Source organism: Perca flavescens, chromosome 1, assembly GCF_004354835.1.
Source record: "Perca flavescens isolate YP-PL-M2 chromosome 1, PFLA_1.0, whole genome shotgun sequence".
Lineage (NCBI taxonomy): Eukaryota > Metazoa > Chordata > Actinopteri > Perciformes > Percidae > Perca > Perca flavescens.
The window spans coordinates 36,414,381-36,437,962 of NC_041331.1; the positions used below are offsets into that span (position 1 = coordinate 36,414,381).

At 42.2% G+C, this 23,582-nt stretch overlaps 1 protein-coding gene across 2 annotated transcripts in view; it reads right to left on the reverse strand.

Annotated features, from left to right (window-relative positions):
• Positions 1–22,360, reverse strand: part of LOC114560371 (AT-rich interactive domain-containing protein 3B) — a 59,456-nt gene extending 37,096 nt beyond the window's left edge. The window contains exons 1-2 of one of the 2 annotated variants that reach the window (XM_028585704.1): positions 22,028–22,360; positions 20,451–21,083 (exon numbers count right to left, since the gene is read on the reverse strand). In XM_028585704.1, coding sequence (XP_028441505.1) covers positions 20,451–21,083; positions 22,028–22,162 — 768 coding nt within the window. In that variant the 5' untranslated portion in view covers positions 22,163–22,360. Of the gene's footprint in view, positions 1–20,450; positions 21,084–21,831; positions 21,911–22,027 lie in introns of those variants that run through there. The other variant, XM_028585713.1, reaches the window with a different exon arrangement.
• Positions 22,361–23,582: the final 1,222 nt, after the last annotated feature.

The window sequence follows — 23,582 nt, forward strand, 5'->3', positions numbered from 1 at the left end:
CATGCCTGTAAAAACGAGCATTGTGGGGGGCAGCAATCTCTAATCCAAATCAAATAATTGGTCTTGATCCCACAGCGGGACTCCGGGAATCATTTATAGTGGCCCTTGCCGTGGGGAGGGGTTGATGGGTGAGGGGCGGGTACACTGGGAGTTGGGCTGAGCGGATGGCATTCTTTTTCTGCTAACGACTGTAAAAGATCTCAAGCTGCCCGTACGCTGCCACCAACAAAGGCTCTGGCTAATGGTGATTCCATGTGCGACGAGAGGCAAGTAAATCTCACTGCCACCCGGGAACATATGGTAAAGATCCTGCTTACAAACACATTACTGGTTCTCTGCTCTCATTAAGAATTATAATGGAGCATAAAAAAGGTCACATATCACATGTGAGCAGGCCGGGCAGCAGAGAACAGCACCCAGGGGCATGCCTGCCTCGGAGTGTCCGGTCATGTTTGTAGCTGGAAGAGATTTCTGGCTTTTGAGGGGAACAGACAAAGTGGCAGGGACAAGGGGCTAAACGTCCAGGGCAGAACGTGTTGCTACCTGCCCCGGCATCAGCACCTCTAAACAGGCCACTGAAAAACAGGCCTTCAGGCAAGACCACCCCTCCCTCCATTAATCACTCCAATTACAAAGCTGAACAAGAGAAAGAAAGAGATGGGAGGGGGGGTCACAGATAGAAAGACAGAATGAAAATAGACAGGCAGGCAGGCACACGCACGCAGAGGAAAAACTGATCAACACACTTTTTTTCACCTCATCCAATTTTACACCGAGAGAGAGAGAGAGAGAGAGAGAGAGAGAGAGAGAGAGAGAGAGAGAGAGAGAGAGAGAGAGAGAGACCTATGTCTGAAAGAAAGGGGTGGATCTGCATATTTAGTTCCTGGGTAAACATGTCTGTTAGTGACCAGCAAGTCTGGTTTGCCAAATAAACTGACTGCATTTGTTCAGCTCCAGCCCTTTCACCAAGACACCACATTCCACAGGCAGAGGCCCCATCCCCCATTACACTAGCTGGCCCCTTTCGCTGCCTCACACAAATGCAACGTTTATAGGCTGGTGTGGCCAGAAGTTCACACTCATTGGTTCAAAGACCCTTTCACAGGCAGAGCAAACATTTTAGTGAATCACATCTGTGCCACCACATACAGTACTCCATTAGTTAACCCTTTCCCGTAGTGTTTAAGGCCCATATGAAACTAGACCTCAGAGACTAGGTTTTCCAACCAACTATGCACAGACTTGCATGGGGGCCCCCTTGGTAACTCCTCACGGATTATTTGATTTGAAGCTATTAGTTTTGCTCTGTGAAGTGTACAGAGACAGATATTAAATAGTCTCAAATATGCAAAGCTATCATTTCACAAAGACACAAATTCATGTTCTCGCAGCACATTAAGGCTAAAATAATTGTGCAATAAAAAACAAATTTTTGGGGCCCCTAGTAATCAATGCCACTTTGAGCAAGAAGCTATACTGCTGCATTCAGGTCTAAGCAGCTATTAGCCGTTTCTTCTGGGTTAAAAGCTTTGGCTAAAAATACCATGCATATCTCACATCTTTCAAAGAGTAAGCATCCACTTCACCCCCATGCTAATGGCAGCTGGAGACATCACACAGACCTGATAGGCCTTTATATACATTCTCATTATACGGACAGCGCCAGGAACTTGATACATTCCCAATCAACAAAAAAACTTCACTGCTATTAGGACACATCACATCTCATTACATATGAAATGACAGAGGGCACAACGCCTGTAGTCAGATGGGCAAATTACTTCTTTGTTTGGCGTATGGTGGAGGGGGTCAGGCCCGTTATTCCCAGGGTTTCCTCCATCAGAGAAGTTAGTGTTATGACTATCTCTCTGAATCTGCAGTATCAAATGTTGAAGCCATAAGCGCAATTCACAGCTTTCTGCAGAGTCTAATCGATAGGGAGCTATTTCTCTGCTCCGAGCCAAAGATATCTGTTTCCTCTCAGCTAGCGTTAAGTGTGCAGGGGCATTCCACCTCTGACAGGCCTGTACCCCCCTGGGACGTGGGCTAGGATGATGCAGCCCATCACACATCTGGAGCTCATCTCCAGGGGCCAACAAGCCACTACATCTCTACTGGACACTCAAAAGACAACCAAACTCATGGTTAGTGTGGGATTAATCCAAAATTTAAGAAAGCAAAACATTGTGTTATTGCTGTGGTAGGCATGCAACCATTATGAAGCTAATTTTAGCCAGCAGCTGTCAAGTTCACTGGTTTAAAAATGTTAGCCATCCTGTGAAATAGCACAAGGAAAAAACTTTTGTTTAGTCTTTCTTGTTGGTGGATCATTTTTAAATACTGCAAGGGAACAATGCTAAAAGAAGTACCATCTACACTGCTCTGGTTACAGCAGTCAACCTTTTTATTGTGCAATCCCTGTCCTATGGAAAACTATTCATGACACACAACATCACAGGCTCTGGTCATTAGTCTTCATCCATGACGTTCCACTTCCGGGATTGCTCCGTTGCCGTGGGAAAGTCCGCTGGATTTCACTTTTTTCGGCCGGATGTCAGTTACCTTCCGCTTTCTTTGTGTTGGAATTTGGAAACCTTTTCTCAGATCTCTGCAGGGTAAATCCAGTCTGATCTCAGTTTTCTGTTGCAGGACTCAAACAACTTTTGAACGTGCACATGTTCCACCAGAGCAAGTTTTTCTCCCATCCCGGAATGTTGTGTGGACAAGCCAGACCTTCCTCAGGAGCGCTGTGGAGGAAGGTCTGGCAATGCGAGACTAATCATAAACATTTATATTCACATACAAATAGCCTACCTTTAGTCTACCTAACCAAGTTTACAAACACAGATCCACAAGTGGAGTGGGGTCCATAAGAGGGTTTCTGCATAAGAAAGAAAGAAAAAAAAAAAGAAAAAACTATATTTGCCAGGTAAATTATTATGCTTATTCAAACTAGATATTTAAATTGTTGACGGCCTCAAGGCATTGAACCTAATGAAATGCTTGCTCTCAATTCATGCTGCAGTTCAGTCCATTCACAGACATCAAGAGTAGTATATATGATCAGATAAAACTGTAAGGATTCTCATAGGGAAATTGGGTTGCTGCAGCAGCAGGGAATATGATCTAGATAACAACATCGAGCAAAGAGAGCTTGGATTGCTATGCTAAGCAAACAGAATACTGAATGCAGTGACGTTGCTAGGCACGCCTCCTGTGTCTCTCAGATAAAAATCCGAAAGGACGCAGTAATCCATGCGTAATTAGCATGCGCCCTCCCCCCCCCCGATAGTGCCACATTGTGAACAACAAATGTGTTGAAATCTTATAAATTAAACAAAATAAACCTCAAAACCGCAAAAGAAACGTACACACAGTTCTTATTAAACCTCCTTGACAACACCCACAAAAAAAGGTCCCCAAGAGGTAACAAAAACGTGAGAGCGCACACACAAACGCTAGACCCGAGATGCTCTCAGTCTCCCAAGCACCGTGTTGGTGTGCTGCAGTGTCCAGTCTGAAATCCTCCCACAGCCTGCAGTCTACACACGGGCGCATTTTTAAACCCATCAGTTTCATGACGTTTCTAGACTTTGCAATGCTAATCCCGTTAGCATGTTACCGACAGGTAACACCGTAATTCACGGTATCACTTCAGTTAATCATAACACTGTCCCTTAGCTCTTGTTCATTCCTCTTCCGTTGTTCTGCTGTACAGAAGACCACGGCAAAGCTTTTATGGAACTTTAACGTAGCAGCTTCTCAGGTTACACACAACATGTCAGTCTACTCCCCCACTAATAATATTTATTTCCTCAAACTCTTTCTCCATCCCTTTTTCTTTAACCTTCTCCCCAATTCCCCAACATTGGCAAAAAAAAAAAAAGTTAGTAGGACTGGGACCTCTCAAATGACCACCTGTGATGTCAGTACATTACCAAACTTATCACTGTGAATGTAATACAACAGCAGCAAAAGCACATACTGTGAATAGTAAAATTAATAAATCCAAAGACATGCAGGGTTTCCATGACAGTATTACAGGTAAGCAGATGTTTGCAGAGTAGAGCTGGGCAATATATCGATATTATATCGATATCGTGATAGGAGACTAGATATCGTCTTAGATTTTGGATATCGTAGTATCGTAATATGGCATAAGTGGTGTCTTTTCCTGGTTTTAAAGGCTGCATTACCGTAAAGTGATGTCATTTTCTGAACGTACCAGACAGTTCTAACTGTTCTATTATTTGCCTTTACCCATTTAGTCATTATATCCACATTACTGATGATTATTTATCAAAAATCTCATTGTGTAAATATTTTGTGAAAGCACCAATAGTCAACACTACAATATCGTTGAGGTATCAATATCGAGGTATTTGATCAAAAATATCGTGATATTTGATTTTCTCCGTATCGCCCAGCCCTATTGCAGAGTACATTTACTCATCCTTATTTAAATTAAATTCAGCTCCTGTGGTGCCCAGCTAGCCTATAGGTAGTTATTGTTTCAACCGAAAACTGTAAAGAGCTTGCTACCGAATCCTCAATAAAGCACAAGTAGCTCTATTTCATGATCTAACTTGCCTTCATTTTTATACGTACACTCACTCGTGAAAAGTTCACATGCATTACTTAATGTCTTATTGATTGCGATTCATTCCATCAACTGAGAACAACGCAGCCTCTAAATGCATTTTCATTTTGTTAAAATGTTGTGCTCTCAACAGACAAAACCTATGCTCTGACCACACATCCTCCCTGTGCTGAAAGTGTGGAGCTTCCTCAGGTTTTCTAATCACATTTCATTAGGGCAGGAAAACCTGAGATGTCTTTGTCTGACCAGATGGCTGGCTAACCAAGGCTGGCTCTACTGGGGGTTGGGGCATCCCAAATCTGCCACAAACATTATTGAACGATGTTCCACATCAATATGCCGATTAGGGACGTCACAGGTCAAAATGAGTTTTTGATTTCGACTATCGAAATCAAAAGCAGGATCTGCGATTCCCCCAGTATTTTTGTTCTCGCTCCGCTCCGGCCTACTGCTGCATGTCGGGAAAAAAAAACGATAAACAGACACAACGTAGCTTACCAGCTGGTAACGTGCAGCTAAAGACACGGACAAGGTTATATTTCTGTTGTGTCAAATAAAGTTCAAGTGAAAAAGTCTGCACTGTACGTTCCATCCCACTAAATGATACCAAACAATGAAGTAGCATTTATGATACGTTCCTCATACTACAACATTTTGTTCTTATAATAACCTACATTCACTCTAATCCCTGCTGTTAATAATTCAATTTTCTGTGCCACTCTTTAATCATTTACTAACGTGGCTTTTGAAATTATTGACTGCAGTTGACATGGTCCATAGTACTTTTCTGTGTGATTGTCCATTAACCAGATAAGCTATAGGTCAGATCCTGATGTGTTTTTTTTTTCATCTGAAATGATTCAATAAAAGCCTTGCAAGTGATGAATCCAGCAATTTGTCTGCTACTGGCAACCATGCAAACATTAATCTAAAAAAAGGGTCTGACAATAGTCAGACATTCCCCTTTCTAATTGCAAAATAAAATAAGTTACGTATATAAAGCTAAATACTATTTGTTTTAGCTTGATTAACATACCAACGCATATTTAAGAGACCGAACATTTTGGATTTTTCCCAGAACATTTATTAAAAGCATAGCAATCCAAGCTCTCAGCATGTAATCTGCAAAAGAGAATTTTGTCCAAAAGAAGAGAAAATCTTATTATGTTAATATTCTTCAACAAAACTCTGCGAATGAATTACTAGATTACAAACAGGACTTTGCTCATGCTAGTAGGAATCTCTCCCCCGCCCCCACCCCTATATGAAGCGGTGTATACACTAGCACAACATTTAGGATTACTAGCCAGTGGCTTTGATAGACATGCTGCTTACTGTTGGTTTCTTGTGATGATTGTCATTCAGGAAGTAAGCAGCTTTGGAGGATGTACAGTCCTGAATGTAAATGTAAATGTAGGAAGCTGAGCTGTGAACACATTGCTTTCAGTGTAATGTGACGTTTCCTGGGCAGCAGCCAGGGCCTTTTTTATATATTTCTTTTCCTTCTTCCTTCCTCCTCTGCTGGTAGCTCCCTCTTACAAGCATATGATTACACTCAATTTGTGTTTAAAGAGTTGGCAGCCAAACAACCTGGCCACATGCTATTATAAACTACATGGGATTTTGGCAGGCAGTGCAATGACTGTGCAGACGGAAAAGTATGCAGGCTATAGTGAAAGGAAAGCCTGCTGTACTTCTTTCACCTCCTTCTCTGCTGTGTTTACCCAAGGGCCATGACACAGTGTCCCAGTTAGCACCTACAGGCCCCTGACATCAGCCTGGAGCTCAGCCAAAGCAGTGGTAGAAGACAGCCAAGAAAGGCACTAACAATAAACAACTCTCACTCCTCACCGCCACACCTCCTCACTGCCTGACCCAAAGGCACCATATCTTTGGTCTGCAACTGCAGTTTGCCAGTTGGAGGAAGTTGTGGCAGCTTTATATCCTCAATATGAGACAGCCTACACTTTGAATGCAAACTATTTTTGATTCACCTGCTGTGAATTGTTCATGTTTGGACTGGCTAGATCAGGGCATTTCAATTGATCAATATCAGCAATATGAAAAAGGCCAATCCATATCCAATCTGCACTCCATTGAAACACTAGAGCCTGAACTTAAATTTACATTTCCACAAAATGTTGTTTACTTGGGGAAATCACGTGTGTCCCAGCATCATCACGTGTGGATCTCCGTCAACAACGAAATTCAAAAACAATCAGAAACCAGCTTTCAGTACCAAAATCCAGGTTTCGTGTTGACACTAGAACCAAAAGTAATTAGACGATACCACTAAGCTCTAATCCACAGTGACTGATGACAGTATCAGAAGACTTTATTATTATTTTTTGGGCTTTTCTGCCTTTAATTGATAGGACAGCTAGGTGAGAAAGGGGAGAGAGAGAGAGGGGCAAGACATGCAGGAAATCGTCATGGGTCGGATTCGAACCCTGGACCGCTGCGTCGAGGCATAAACCTCTCAGTATATGTGCCCCTGCTTTACCCACTGAGCCAACCCAGCCACACGTATCAGAATACTTTTAATGATTTTATTGTTGCAAAATATTTGTGTCAAATACTTAAAAAGAGGATGTTTACACTTAAATAAATGAATAGTTTCTTGAAATGGCTTCATGCTGGAAAACTCAAAACTATGTTTTTTATTTACATTTTAAGTGAAAACTCAAAATGCCTTTATATACCAAGTACATGCAACACGTGAACCATGTGAGCAGTGGTGCAAAGACAGACCAACAAGTTAAAACCTACTGACCATACTGTACATGGTACAAGGACAACAAGACCTTGCATACCGTGCCAAGGGTCACCGCAACACACATTGTGAACAGTCTATATACAGTACATGTGTACTGTATACATCACTATATAAAGTCAGCCTATATAAAACTCAAGGAGACTTTGCCGAACAGTGTTAGGCTATATGACCTTGGCTCCACTTCCCTGCAGCTGCCAAAGGGGTTGGTGGATGTCTTTGTTTTATTTGGCTATTCTGTTTGCCTTCATTAAAGAGCAGGTGTTGAGATATGCTGAGTGGGAGTGGTTGTAAAGGACGAATGGAACCAGTGGTGTGGGGGGGGCTTGTGGTTTCACTACCAACTGATCAAATTACAGCAGGCATCAGTAGCTCAGTTTCCATCAGAAGCAGGGAAGTCAATCCTCCAGGGTCAATTTGGGGAAAAAGTGTGACAACTGTAACGGACGTGCAACATTTGCATTTAAATGTGAGAACTTTTTTGCCTTTCGATACAATTAAATGGAGACGAGCAGCGTGGCCCACAGTGACAATGTGCATGAGGGCAGTCATTTGCATGATGTTGCAGGAGCAATTAGTTCAGCTAAAAGGCTTGTGCTCTTTACAGCTACATTTGGCAAAGTGAGATTAAAATTGGTTCTGCTGAAAAAGCACAACATACTTCTTTGGGTCGTAAAGACATTTCTGTTATTCAAGGGACTAGTGCAAGTAATGTGGAATCTGAATGGAGGTGTGGGACACTCAGACTTCAGGGGCCCAACTTTATGCAAACATGTCCACAATGCAAATCACCAACGCATATAAATAACAGCCACAAAGGAAATTAGCTTTTCAACGTCGTAACAGCTGTGTTTTTATCTCCATGAAGGAACGAGGAAAGTCCAAATATGATCTAAGAAAGAATTACAATTGCCACTTGTACATTTATAAAATAAAAGCCCAGTGAACATTTTATTTGATATTTAAATGTTGGATATCCCTTTGAAGGGGCATACTGCTAGAAAAACTGTTTAGTTGAAAATACATTGCTCTTCTGCAAATACTTTGAAACACAGATTGCCAAATGTTTTTTGACCATGGGACTACAGAGCTCGATTTAAAATAAGTTTGGTCCAAGTATTCTCCATCTAGGGTATTAGTGTGGCACATATGTCACCCAAATTAACAGTGTAGAGTAAAAAAAAATGTTACTAATGATGTAAAGCATTTCTTGTTTTTTATTTTATTAGTTTATTTGTCAGGGACCATGCACAGTTCAAGCCCTGTACCAGAGTTAGCTATTCAGCTAATTTACATCTGTGGCCCCTATGGTGGAGAGCACAGTAGGCTGCTCTCAAGGATGCAGGACGATTAATACATGAATGAATAACCTAAGACAATCTAGATCCAGTTGTCTTTGTGTGTGGATGGCGGCAGGGCTGACCCAAATGCTTTGAAGCTGGATGATGTACATCCGAATTAGTATTCATATGAATGAATTTGAAAAAGTTTGGCGGACTTTGCGAGACAGCTTCGAGGACGCTTTGAATATTAGTTGCATATTTCTCACCGAAGCCCCAAAAATGATATTGGGGATGGCCCTAAATGGCAGGATCATCATAACAGACTACATACTGCCAATTGGTGCTGTGTTTGACCAGGTCACGGTGTAGCCAAAGTGAGTGGACTGGACACAACGAGAGAAGCCTCCTCCCATCTGTCAGCAGCAGATGTGCCCTTTGGGACTCAGACAGATAAAAAAGAAGAAGAAAAAGTGTCTCTGCCTGCACCAGCGGGCCCTCCCACTCCGCTCTTCCCATTCAGGCCCTTTGGCATTTTTTTTCCCTTTTACAGCCCCTGCGACACTGAGTGAAATGAATTGAAAGATCACCAATCAGGGGCCTGACTACAACATGGACATGCACCCACCCACCCCCATCAAACCCCCTGTCTCTTGTTGGGAGCCCCCGGTGGGAATGTTCACTGTTTGAAGAGTTAACTCTTTAATTCCGTCTGGAATGTTTCCTCTGGGTGGGGCAGTGTAGTGTGTTGAGCCAGACCACTAACCCCTCTTCTCCTTCCCCAGTATCTCCTACCCCCTCTCCCTCTCCCTCCCCCTCCCCTTCATCTCCCTACTAAATTCAATACCTCTATTTCTGGGCAGGGGAAATCGTCCACACGTGGCTGTTAAGAGCAGGTCAGCACAAACTGTAGCTTGGTCTATGCCAGCCCGATTACACCTAACACTCTAAATCAGATCAAACTGAAACTAGCATTTGCATGTGAAAAATGTCCCACCAACACTGACATTTTAAGGTAATTTAACAGATGTTTGCCATCCACACTAATGTACCAAAAAATAGAAAGTTGTTAAAATCTCGGTTGAGCAACTTCAGGTCACTTGGGCCAGCAGTGTTGAACTTGAGCACATGACAAATGGCATCAAAAAGTAGAGAGCATGACCAGAGAGGTTCTCCAGATATTGAGCATCATCAACGAATATCTTTTCTTGTAAAATGTTTGGTTTAAATCGTTAACACACAGTGTTGTCACAAAGTCTTTAACAGGAGGGAAAATGTCCTCACTGTGGCATCCCTATTCCATATGTGACTATTTTTAAATATGACATCCAATTCAGATTAAATTAAATGTTCCAATATTGCCTATATGTCAACTTTACTGGAAACTGGAAGAGCAAAATATAATTTAGGCATCATGAATTTTGCTTTTATTTGTTTCCATACTGACACGAGTTCAACCATAGCCATACCGGTCGGGCTACATTAAGCACCGAGTAGCATCAATCAGAAAAATGCCATCAAAAAAGGCAATCCAGAGATTAAAGCCCAGTCGCCTCCATCCAACCCAAGCAGCCAAGGCCTGCTGTTAATGAGGCAAAGCAAGGTTCACACAGCATTGAACTACAAACATAAACTGAAAAATTCCCAGAGAAACGCACCACATAAATGAATGTGTAAACACTACACCTCACTGCTGTCTGTTCACAATGCTACCAAAAACCAAATTTGGGAAAAGAGTGTTTTGATAGTTTAATGCTAAATAGAAAGACATGCGAATAGTGTGCACATAAATTCATTTTGGAGTTGTTCTGGTTGAACAAAGGTATTACATGAAAACAGAAATAGACAAAGAAAGGGCAGGTCAACCAAAATGTTGAGGGGAATTTCACCCCTGTGAGCTAAAAATAAGGGTTTTTAGCCAACCTAATCTGTATTTAGATCAATGTTAGCTAGTGTAGCTAAGGGGGAAAAAGCTTATTTGGAAATCAGGTTAACCATTTAGTGCCCAGGCCATTCATCACAAATGCCATTAGTAATATCATTTTGTACTCATGAAGTCATCCAGATGACAGAAAACCTGGCGAGGAATTAAAGTGCCCATATTATGAATAAAAAATTTTCTGGGATTTGGGGTGTTCTTTTGTGTCTCTGGTGCTTCCACATGCAAACAAACTTTGAAAAAAATCCATCCATGCTGTTTTGAGTGAGATACGGTTTCTGAATGTGTCCTGCCTTCAGTCTCCGGGTGAGCTGTTCAAAATCGGCACGGCTTGTGACGTCACAAACCGAAATGAGCTGGCTAACCCCAACCGTTAGCTGGGGTTAGCAAAGATAGTACAGAAGAAGAAAAGAGGTCTCACTCTGTAGCTAAAACAGAAACCAGGTGAAAAGAGGATCTGCCGCAGTGAGAGAGAGCAAAAGATGGTGTTTTTTGAAAATTAAACCATGTAAACCTATTCTAGTACAACCTTAAAATACAATTATGAACCTGAAAATGAGCATAATATGGGCGCTTTAAAGTGATTCACATTCACAAAAGAAATTAAGAAAATTTGAGTGAGGTATCCGTAAAAAGGAAATTGGGTATTCCTCGACACAGAATAACATAATTTACATGTGAAACAATGTATAGGCTACATTTTGTTATGCATGCATTGTTGTCAGTGTGACAGAAAAGTGAACAGTCAGTAGGGCTTTGACTCCGAACTTCGTTATTTGAATATTTAAAAAAATAATGATATTCGAACGAATATTAGGTAGCCCTTAATTCGAACATGTTATGGGCATTATTTTTTGTAAATGTGTTTGCTTGTAAAACGTTTTCAATTCAGATTCCAAGGCTTTTTCACGCATTTCCAAATGTAAGTACACTTTGCGGCGACGCACGTTTCTCGGCTGTGGCTCGGTAGCGTTGCATTCCCCCGTTGCATTAATTCTTAAAGAAGGCTGGCTTGCCCAGGGCCAGGCCAGGGCCAGGGCCAGACCAGCTCAGCGGCGTCTTTCTCTCGTTGCATGCCGCTGTCTCTCCTACCTACACCGCTCCCCGCAACCTGTCCCTTCTCCCCTTCCTACCTGCCTGCTCAGTGGTGCTGCACATGAGGAGAGAGCACAGAGGGGAGGGGAGGGCGGGGCTGCTCCTCAGTCACAGGACAGAAGAGAGAGGTGACCTTTTTGGTGGCCACAGGAATATTTTTTTTTACAGAAAGTCACTGTCTTTTCTACACAAAGTCACCAGATTTGTTGCTAGTCGCTTTTGTGAAAAAAAAAAGAGTCGCTAAGGGGGGTCTGAAAAGTCGCTAAGTTGGCAACACTGCCCCCTCCCCCGCCCCGAAGCTCCAAACTTCCTGTCGAAAGCATAGTGTTTGTGTTTAATCCAGGGTCGGACTTTTAATTAAAAATAAATAAATAAATAAACTTAAGTTTGATACCAATACTTACTGAAGGCATTTAATGGTCAAAATATTATTTATAAATATTCAAATATTAATAAACAAACAAACTTCGAATATGATTTTGCAGCAAAAGTCAAAGCCCTAACAGTCAGTGTTAAGGTTGTCAGCTCCCTGTCTAACAGTTTGAACATTGCACATGAGAAATATACATGCAGGTCTCACACATTACAGTCACGCTTCTTGTTCTGAACAAGCCACATGTTGGACCTCAGCCTTCCTCATTGTTTCTCATCTGAATTACCTCCATTTGCAAGCGCTTTGTACAAATAGGGGTCAGATGGTAATTCCAGCCTTATTACATCAGCCTAACAGGAAGTCCAGTAAACAGAACTAGACTAAGTACACCATTTAAAACCCACTGACAGTTATGGCATGCGAGACACCAGCGTAACATTCAGAAAGCAGAAACCAGGTCGGGTTGGCATATGCAGCATGCCCATCAGGCACTGAGGGCTTCTAGCTCCCACCGTGACACTAGTGAGATACTTAGTGATATGGTTGTACATTTCTCACACATTCAGTGACACAGTCAACACTGCAGCTGATTCACTGGTTCACCCGGGTAGATTTGTTCCACATTCCACTGTCAAAATGACAACCTGAGTCCCATCTGCTAAATACAATGCCCTCCTCATTTATCATAAATGAACCATAAACGAGGCCAAACATTCCTGCCTCTAAGAGCTCACACACAATCCTTATTGATCTCTGTGCTGCAGCCGTGCAGCTCCTTACTTCCTGGCTGATGTGTTGCTGGGGCAACAGTTAAATTATGCAACAGCGCTGGATCAACAGACAGGCGTCAGTGCTTGAGCAGCAGAAGCAGGGCTCATGGGTGGCAAAAGGATGGCAGTGCTCAGCCGTGACAGATGCACAGTTAACCCCAGGAATCAGATTTGGACCACTGTGGACTGTTGGCCCTTTCTTTGTGTCAAATGAATCCCTGACCTAAGTTGTAGACAAGGTGTGCCTTCCTCTGTTCTGCCTAGGCAAATAAGAGTAGGGCTGAAACACAAATAATTTGATTACTTAAAATCATTAATGCAAATTATTTGCATTGAAGCTTTGTTTGATCCATAAAACTATATACAGACCACTGGGTTGTGCGTCAATCAGTGTGTTTACATGCAGTTAAAAAAAAAAAAGCAATACCCCTTTTTCTCAAACGGCATTTCATTCTGGTTTGCAGCATTTCCGATCCAAATGTCAAGAAAAATCTCATCGGGCTGTAGGGGCTAATTATCCAGCCTCTTGTAATTGAGCCTGCTAAAAACATTACCTTGTAAAATGTAAATGACCTAAGTAGGGCTGCAACTAACGATTATTTTCATAGTCGATTAATCTGTTAATTATTGTCTCGATTAATCGATTAGTTGTTTGGTCTATAAAATGTCCGGAAATGGTGAAAAATGTGGATCAGTGTTTCCCAAAATGCCCAAGATGACGTCCTCAAATGTCTTGTTTTGTCCACAACTCAAAGACATTCGGTTTACTGTCACAGAGGAGAGAAGAAACAAGAACATATTCACATTTAACAAGCTGGAATCAAATTTTTTTTACTTTTGTCTTAAAAAAAAAAAAAATTACTCAAACCGACTAATCGATAATCAAAATAGTTGCTGATTAATTGAAAAGTTGACAAACAGCTTAATCGATGAATCGTTGCAGCTCTAGAACTGAGCTAACGTTCTTGGCTGTTAGTCTATGTGACATAATGAAAAAGATGCAATGTTGAGTATCTGTAATATCACTTTCTTCATTGAATCTTGGGATATCCCTGAACAAGAGTACCAATGCCCCAATTAGACACATTCAAATGTGGTCAATAATCTCTCAACCTGAGGCCTACTTCCACACCTGACAATCACTCCTTAAACTTGTTATTCAGCCCTGCTATGTGATGAGAGAAGAACTCACATCGGTTTCTGTCTTGTAGCTTTGTGTCGTCACTCTCCCTCTGTGATCACAGCATTACAAATCTAGACATGCTCTGCTCACTACCTCAACTTTGTCTCATTTGTCGGAAGACGGAGTTGCACAGGAACAAACAGCACGTGGAAATAAAACCTGTAAACCTGTGGAACGAAAAGCCACTGCATTCACACACCACCTGTAGTATACCACACAACACCTCTCAGTTACAACACCCAGCCAATCCGACTGAAGCGCTGTCACCACCAACACAGTGGAACGTTAAGACACAATCTGCTGTTCTGCAGGCATGATTAAAACTATTAATCACAGAGGGATTATCACAAGGAGTAGAGGGGTCTATGGACATGTGTGTGTGTGTGTGTGTGTGTGTGTGTGTGTGTATGAGAGCCGGAGGGATGGGTGTGGGGGGATTTACAGGGGTCATGCAGCCTCTGTACCACTGTGGTGGAGGCCAGAGTGCTGAGGCCGGCCGGCTGCCCACCCTGTCTCTCTCTCTCTCTCTCTCTCTCTCTCACTCTCCATGCGACGCTTTTGTCCATCCCCTTGTTTGACAATTATTTACTCTGCTGTTTAGGACAGGGCTTAGGTCACCACACATACATCACTGACACGAAAAGACTGGCTACCCATGTCTGTCCACCCCCATCTGACCTGTACAGGCCATCAACACTTATATACACTAAAAACACTTAAAGGAGTACAGGACTACAAGACAGATTAATCAAATGGTTGTCAGTCAAGTGTTATGCTGGTAATTAACATACAACTAAACATTACCTTGGTTACAGGGATATGTTTGTTCTTATTCTGCAGTATGACACTCATGTTCCACCCATTGTTTAAGAGCTACAGTACGACCTTTAAAAAAGAAAAAAAGAAAATCATCATTATATGTTGCTTGAAATGTTGATGAACTAGCAAACTGACATTATTATCCTGTTGGACTCTGCTCTGGATGAAATCAGAAGCCAAACTGTTTCTACGGGATCTGCTATCTGTTGCGAGAGCATGGCAGTAGCTCTGTCAGAGTGGTCACAGCATTCACAAACAGGGTGCTTTGGGTTAAAGCCTCCACCTAATGGTACTGGCTACATGTAAATGTTAATGTAAATGGTCTTCCATACACTTGTCCCTTCTAGCTAGCCATCCAATCTCTCAACTGCTTTTTAGAACATAATAAAATGTGCTCCCTACATTATTATAGGGAGGGGACGGCGGTATTTGCGGCATCTGGCCTCTCGAAGACAATGACATAAAACAAAAACAGTTCCCCTGCCTCCACTGCCCCCCTCCCCCCTAAAGTGGTGCAACCTGAAACTGCCTGAAGAGATGAGCCGTCATTAAATACTGCAGAGCTGACATAATGACAGGAAAGATAAAGGAGAGGAAACAAAAAAAGGCCAGACCAATTCTCGTCCCATAATGCCTCCCCCAACCCCCAGGCTCTCCTAATAAAAGACACCGAGCCACAGACAGAGCACTGGTCAGCTGCAACTTTGCTGCTGTGATCTTCTGTTCGGAGACATTCACACAAAGTCTGGCCATCTCGCAGTAGAATACTTCTTACTCAACTTTTTTTCTGACACTTATGGAAACAATAAGCAGCCCAAACAATGCAATGATACTCCATTTCATACAATATGCATGTGATCTTTTATATCATCTCAAGCAGATCCCTGTGAACGCAGAGGCTCTACTTGATATACAGTAAGTAATAATAAAAATAAGACTACTACTGCTTCCTCATCCCACCTCTATATTACTGCTTTCCCTAAATATGGAAATGTGGTCTAGAGAAGCACCTTCAAAGACATTTGCCTTTAAATAGGCAGTAATAAAAGCCAGACACATGATAAGCCACTGATCAAGCTCAGATATGTCCTTTGACACTACCCACTCTTGTGCAACTCAGGCTTTTTATATCACCCACATGCTGCTGAGCTCTCTCAAACCTGCTACGTCACAAGCTATGATGCTAAACGGCATGTAGCTCGGCTTGGTTCCCAGTTCAGCGGTTCCCACAGAATCACAGCCTATTTGTGGTTGGGGGACCAATGTGATTGGTTTTTTATGTCACCCTTTTTGTTTTTTTCAGTTTCAAATTTGATTTCTGTCACTGTTGAGGGGTTTGAGCAGAGACAGCAAGGATAGCGTGATTTACATGTAATCTGGAGAGTCTTCTGGACCCACAGCGCGCTGCTCCGAAGCCACACCAGCATCACCACAGTATTTTGAGTAAAGTCTGTTTCTCTCTGCCGGGGCTTTTTCTTTTTTTTTTTTTTTTTTTTTCTCATAGAACCAGCCTGGTTAAAGTTAACTTAACTGAAGTGGTCCGCTTTAACAAGTGGTAACAATAGCTAATGTCAGCTATCGTCAGCTATTGTAGCTAACATTAGGCCAAAGAGGTTATAATAATATCTGATGTTCCTTTTGGCGCAACAGTCACAAGAGGGCTCACTTACAGCACAGCCGCATTTTGGAATGAATGCTGCCCTGATTAATATTAAAGTAAAGTTAAAAACATGAAGCATCAGTTACACGCAGGGTGCGATTAGGATTGGGCATCAAGAACCGATTCCTACTTGGAATCGTTCAGAGGATTTGGTTTCAAATCCAATCATCGCTTCCCAATTTTATATGCGCAAGTTTTGGTTTCCGAAGCGACCAGGTGCTGTTGTGTTGCAGCCTTGGAGCACAGTAAGCAGTGCTCTAGTGTGGCTTTATCTTACATTGAAAAAGCTGTAAAACTGCAAACCACCAATGAATCAAAATAAAAACTTTCCTCTTATTTATGAAAATAGTCATGTGACCCGTTTCACCTCCACCCCTCAAAGAATCGGAATCAAGAAGAACCGGAATGGAAAGGATGAATCGGAATTGGAAGACAAATTGTTCAAATCCAAATGATGCCCAACCCTAGGTGTGATTTGTGAAGAAAAGTCTCAGCCAGGCATGCCAAAACACTTATTTATTAGGGGTGTAAGAAAAAAGAAAAGAAAAAAAATACACTTGAGTATTGCGACATTTTATTTTGCAATACTGTATCAATTTTCAAAAATGCAATATCGATATTTTTTTTTTTTTTTACGTGCAAAAATATTCATGTAATATAGTGGTTCAGGTTTATGTTGTGTTTAAACCCCCCACCGCTAGATGCACCACTAGCAGTGTTGGGAACGTTACTTTAAAAAAGTAATTAGTTATAGTTACTCACTACTTGGTCCAAAAAGTAACTGAGTTAGTAACTGAATTACTCTAAAATAAAAGTAACTCGTTACCAGGGAAAGTAACTATTTGTTACTGAAAAAAAAAAAATTGCTATATGTCAAAGAATTGGGATTTTTTTTTAGCAGTTTTCACAAGTCAGTTGAAATGAGTAGAACAGACAGGTGTTTGTATATAACTTTCTATATTTATTGCACGTCGACAGACAGCAAGAGGTTTATCCTGCACTTCAAGTATTATCTTTGTAAGAAAAGTAAACAGTTAACAGTTACACCATATAAACTTATATGACACATATACTTTTAACAACATACCAGCCTATCATACGGTTGACTTCAGCTTGTGTCATAGGTTTTTGTTGTGAGGCAGAAAGATCTAGCTTTTGCTGTTTGGAGGACTTTGCTCCGAGTCCTTCTTTGCTAGTGGATGGCAAGCGATCATCTGTGGTGGAGGTATCGGTGTTTTTGGCCACTAGCTTTGTAGATACGTGTGTCGTTGTGAGATGCTTCATTAAATTAGAGTTGCTACAACGGATGTTGACAAAGTCTTCACTCTTGGACATAATGTACACATTACATGCACGTTCTTGCCTTTGACCACAATGAATTTGAAGTAGTGCTTATATCTCCACCTTGAAAATGCCAACTTTTCCTGACTTGCCATCTCTGCTGCTTCATTGAATCTCTGTTCGTGTGTGTGTGTGTGTGTGTGTGTGTGTGTGTGTGTGTGTGTGTGTGTGTGTGTGTGTGTGTGTGTGTGTGTGTGTGTGTGTAAAAACACTGGCTCTGATTGGCTACCATGAAACATGACTCTGCCTTAGCCAATCATAAAATCGCTTACCTCGTTATTAACCCACCTCCTCACTAGCTGCGAGCCAGGGGTGCATTCGGATTACACAGTTTATTCAATCAGTGCATAGTAACGCACCGCATTTAACGTCCAGTAACGTTAACGGCGTTGTAACGACAGGAAAAGTAATTAGTTAGATTACCCCGTTACTGAAAAAATAATGTCGTTACCTAACGCCGTTCTTTTAAACGGCGTTATTCCAAACACTGACCACTAGTGTCCTTGCCTGACAGTGCCTAGCAGTGCCTGACTTTTTGCTAGAAGCTAACATTGTAGCTATGGCTGAACTTTGGCCTACTTTAGCATATAAACATGTGCTCACTAACAACCTGATTCTGTGTACTGAATGGTTTACCTAAAGTAATCTTCTTTGACTTTTATGAACATCATGTCTTTATTTAAATATTAGTTTTTCAAAATTCTTTTTTTAAAGTTTACTTTTGTTGAGTTTACTTTGCAGCAAAAAAAACTAAATACTTTCACCAAGGAAATGCTCGTTCATTACTCGGTAATGTCTTAATCCAAATCAGATTTTTTTTCTAAACTGAACTAGTCGTTTTGGTGCCTAAACTTAACCGTCAGCGCCGGATGATGCTTACTTTTTCTGGCTTAACTCAACTACCATGGCTCCTGAAAAGGCCCTTTATCGGACTGTGCCTGTACCCAACTCACTGTCTGCGGCTAAACAACTGCTGTTGGTAGCCGGCGTCCCGGAGCTCTGTAGCGGCTAAATACAACCAGCAAATGCTGGATTTTATTGTTCTATGGCACTACAGACTGGTCATGTTACAGCACAGTTTAAAATACTTCTATTTTAGGTATGTAATTAATATATGGTCTAGGCTATTGGTGAAGTAGATGATCACTTTGAGGGTGGATACATTTTGTCCCCATCGGGGATAAAAATAATTCAGCAGAGGAAGGGATATGTAGATCAGAAAGGGGGAAATGGCACACGCACGAATCCCCCCCCAGGCAAATCGCACCCTGGTTACATGTATTGGTCAATCATGAAGAACCACAAGCTTTTCTGCTCAAATGATCTAAGTAAGAATCCAAAACTAGCTTTGAGGTTTGCCAGTGATAATTATTATTGAACAAATGAAGACAGACTGAACATTCTGGCTTGGCGAAAATGCAAATATGCTAGCTAATGCTAGCTTTCTGTATATGACCTATGTCATTTACAAACTATAGGCTGTAACGTAGACCTCTATTCCAGTGAGTCAGTTCAGACAAGACTGTCTAATTGCCTCGAACTCGTGAAAGCAGTTGCAGTAGATATACGGTAAAGCCAGAGGCTTACTGCGGTCAAGCAGTCGTGTTGGCAGAGAAGGCGGCCGCAGGGCTTTTCCCAGACAGGTCCGAATGCGTTTGTAGGACAAGGAGGGGCTGAGCAAATCGATGCACTGTGAGCAGCTCTACAATGAAATAGGATTTTACCCATTTTAAATATATATAGAAAATCAATACAATCCACTACAAATAAATCAATGTATGGGAAACACTGCCATTTTAAAAGCCAGTGTTTGGTAACACTGTGCTGAGGCAATATTTACCTTCAAGGGAAAGTGCACTTGGCAAACAGCCGAAACTCTTGGGTTGGGGGGGTGTGACAGGTTGCTACTGTGTACAACATCCAAGCATCCCACCCACCCAAAATCCTCGTGCTGACCCGGCCAACCACCCACAGCCTCACAGCAGCAGTCCTGCCCTGGCTGACTCCGCTACCTGGATCAGAGCCAAACCAAAGCCTGAACACAGAGCCGGGAGGGAGGGAGGGACACACACACACACACACACACACACACACACACACACACACACACACACACACACACACACACACACACACACACACACACACACACACACACACACACACACACACACACACACACACACACACACACACACACACACACACACACACACACACACACACACACACACACACACACACACACACACACACACACACACACACACGAGAGAACTAGTGAGTGTGAACACATTGCGCCCCAGCCTGGCCCACTGCCAGGACTTACTTAGGAGGATTTTTAGCCACAAAAGCCAATCGGCGGTCAACCAGCCACAGAGATCTGATGTGTCACACAAAAGATACTGCTGGAGAGGTTTGTCCCACAATCAAGATCAAGCAGTTGCTCACAGCAGGGGGTCGGGCTGAGAAATCAAAAAGCACTCAACGGGAGAGGGCCCTTACTCCTTTGGGTCTCAAGGAACAGTGTTTTGATTATGCAGCTCTGTCTTGAGGAATTGAAGATATAAAAAAGGGAAAAAAATGTTGTGGCTAGGAGCCAAGGAAGGGCACTAACCTGTCTGAAGTCATCAAAGCCCCAGTCGGCCTGTCCGTTAGGAGACGTAGCAGAGCGAGGCCCAGCAGGGGACAGGCCCTCGTCAGGCTCCTGCTTCACTCTGATAGGTGGGGATGCGGCCCTCTGGGGGGCTGACGCAGAGTAACTGCCAAAGGGACGGGCCGGGATGCGGGAGGCACTCTGCTGCAAAGCGAGGGTCTGCTTGCGGAGGAACTCCAGACCACTGGCACTTCCCTCATCCTCATCGTCACTGCCCTCGTCCCCCTCCATCATCTCATTGTCGTCATCTTCATCCCCGGAATCCCGGCCTCTGTCCTCGTCATCCTCTCTTTCCGAGTCCACACTGCTCTGGTTGGAGACCCGGGGAGGCAACCCACCACCGGGGACCCCTACAGGCAGGCCTTTGCCCATGAAGCTGGCCCCAGAAGCCCGGGCAGCTGCCAGGATGGCTTGCTGGGCAGCAACCTGCTGAGCATACATGATGTGGGCCTCTCGCAGCTTCCTCTCCTTGCGCTCCATTTCCAGTCGGGCCTGCTGCTGGCGCTGGAGCTGCTCCATTACTGCTTCTAGCTTCATCCCCCCTGTAGAGCTGCTCTGGGGAAAGGCCACACTAGGGTCCTGAGACATGCTGGGCTGTGGGAGGAAGAGAAGGAGTCATGGATGACCTATACTAAAATCTAATTCCTACTTTATCTAATTACAGGACGAAAAAAGACATGTCACACATGTGTAGGCCTGATGGCCTAGGAGACTGATTTTTAAATGATACAAAAACATGGATAACCCAACCATATAATTTAAATCAGGTCCTTGCTAAGCTTAACGTTAGACATCAAGTTACTGCAGCCAACCACGAAAGATTATTTGGGTGTACCAGAAGGGGGAAAAATTTTTTAAAATGTTAGTTATTCACTATAGTCCTACAGTTTAATTAATTATCATATTGAAATCCGTTACACGTTTAAACGCCTTAATCAAAGCAAGAGGTGAACAAGTTTCCCCAACTATTGCGTTTTAGTAAAACTGGGGGATGAACTGCTTCCAAATTACGTTCGCATCCAGTAGAAACGTCAGTTTTAAATGAAAAGGAGGGTAAATTGAAATCTAGACATCTTTAATAGAGCACACAACCACCAAAGTGAATAGAAGTCTGTTAAAACTGTTAAAAATAACAACAACAAAAAACATGGTACACCCTTTCCGCATTCAGCTTAGCTGCCACATCCTCAAAATACGTAGATAACGTAAGCGTAATAGGGTTTTAGGATAAATTACTGTAACGGTACAAATAAGCGAAACTGGCTTATTAACGTCAGTCATTTTTCTAAAAGCTGTATTAGTGTTGTCACAGAATTGTAAAATAATTAAAAAAGTAACCTACCATATGGTCAAATTAGCTCTAAATTATTTAGTTCTTTTTCTTTTGGAAAAGGTCACGTTAAGCTCGTTGACTCTTTCCCGTGACGTTAAATGAGGCGTTCAAAGTCTGTCTTTCGGAGTTTGTTTTCTTAGCTCGTTAACGTAACGTTACAGATCACGGAAATGTAAAGGGACGCCAAGCCGGATCCACGACTTACCATTTGTGCCTTACTACTGCTTGAATTGTCCACCATCCCTCCTTCCTTGGCTTTATCGTCCTTCCCTTGTTTGTGGCACTCGTTCAAACACTTGTAAACACACACACGCGCGCGCGCACGGGGGCAGCTGTGCATGCACCGTAGATACCGACTGATCCGCCAGCAGAAAGGCGCTATATGCTCTCTTCGGCGCGACCACTCCAAATGTACCTGTGTTTCTGTCTGTCTTTCTTCCCCCTGTGATTTTCTTCTTTAATAGAAAAGGGGACCGACTGGAAAACGGCCCGATCTCATATCTCGGAAAGCGCTGAGGTAACTCCCTTCAGTCGTTTTTTTTTTTTTTCTTCCTCCCCTTCAGTTGACACCCCCCGCATGGCGAACAGCATTTTAGACCCGCCCAGCGAAAGCAACAAGTCTCGCCGCCTTTTCAATTTCATGACACTCTTATTAAGTTAATGTATTCATATACATATCTTCATTTGTTTAATATAATAATATAATAATAATATATTTGTTATTTAGTAGGCTACAAAAACTAGATATAGATAGGTCAATAAAAAGCCTACAGCAAAAGTATCCTCGATGTGTGTGTGTGTGTGTCTCATTCACCTTGTGAAAAAGTTTCACATGGCCTGTTTACAGTATCACATCTTTCTCTGAATGTTAAATGGAAATGATTATGATGATGATGCAATGTTTAAATGACAACAATATTACAGAAGCCTCATTGTAAGTGCAGGAGGTATTGCATCTAGAAAGCAGCATAGCTCCATGCTTCCCCCTTGTGGAAACAACGACATATTACCTAATTACACGAGCAATACCGGAAACGATTCTTAATAATTATGGTCACAATCACACACATGAAAGTATAGATACGTTTCATTTTAATAATGAAAAACAATAAACAGTACAATAAAAAAAAGTTAAGTGTTTACCATCAAAAAATAACGAAGTTATTGCATTTAGCACTCAATAACTTTACATTGTTCCAATTTCGTATAACAAGCAGATTGTCCCAATAGTTGCATAGTACAGGTGAGTAAAGTGTACTTGCTACTGACCACTGGTGTTAAGTGCAATATTTGTGTACATAAAAACATTGTGCAGACCCACGGCTGGGTTCAATACACTATAAATTCAGCGGTTACATTTAAAGCATTTACCTCAAGCTCGTATCAAGTGACTCACTTAGTGTAATAGCAGAATCTGCTTTCATTTCTAAATCATCCACATTAGAACAATGGAATGCTGTGTGGAGACAGTGGACATTTCACATGTAAATAATATAACATTTTGAACACTAACCATTTTCATTGCAAATGTTTTAACAGAATCCACTTAGTGAATTTGAATTTGTGAATTGATCCAGACTCTGGAGTACAAAATCAAGGTTCTTACTTTTTCTAGCACAAAATGTCATATTCTTGCCCGTCCTTACATTTTTTTTATGGTGGCCAAGTGGTCTTCTATACCTTTCATTTATATGACAGAGTTACGCATTGTAACAACCAACGTCACAGCATGAGAAATAACAGTGTGGCCCGCAAGTAAG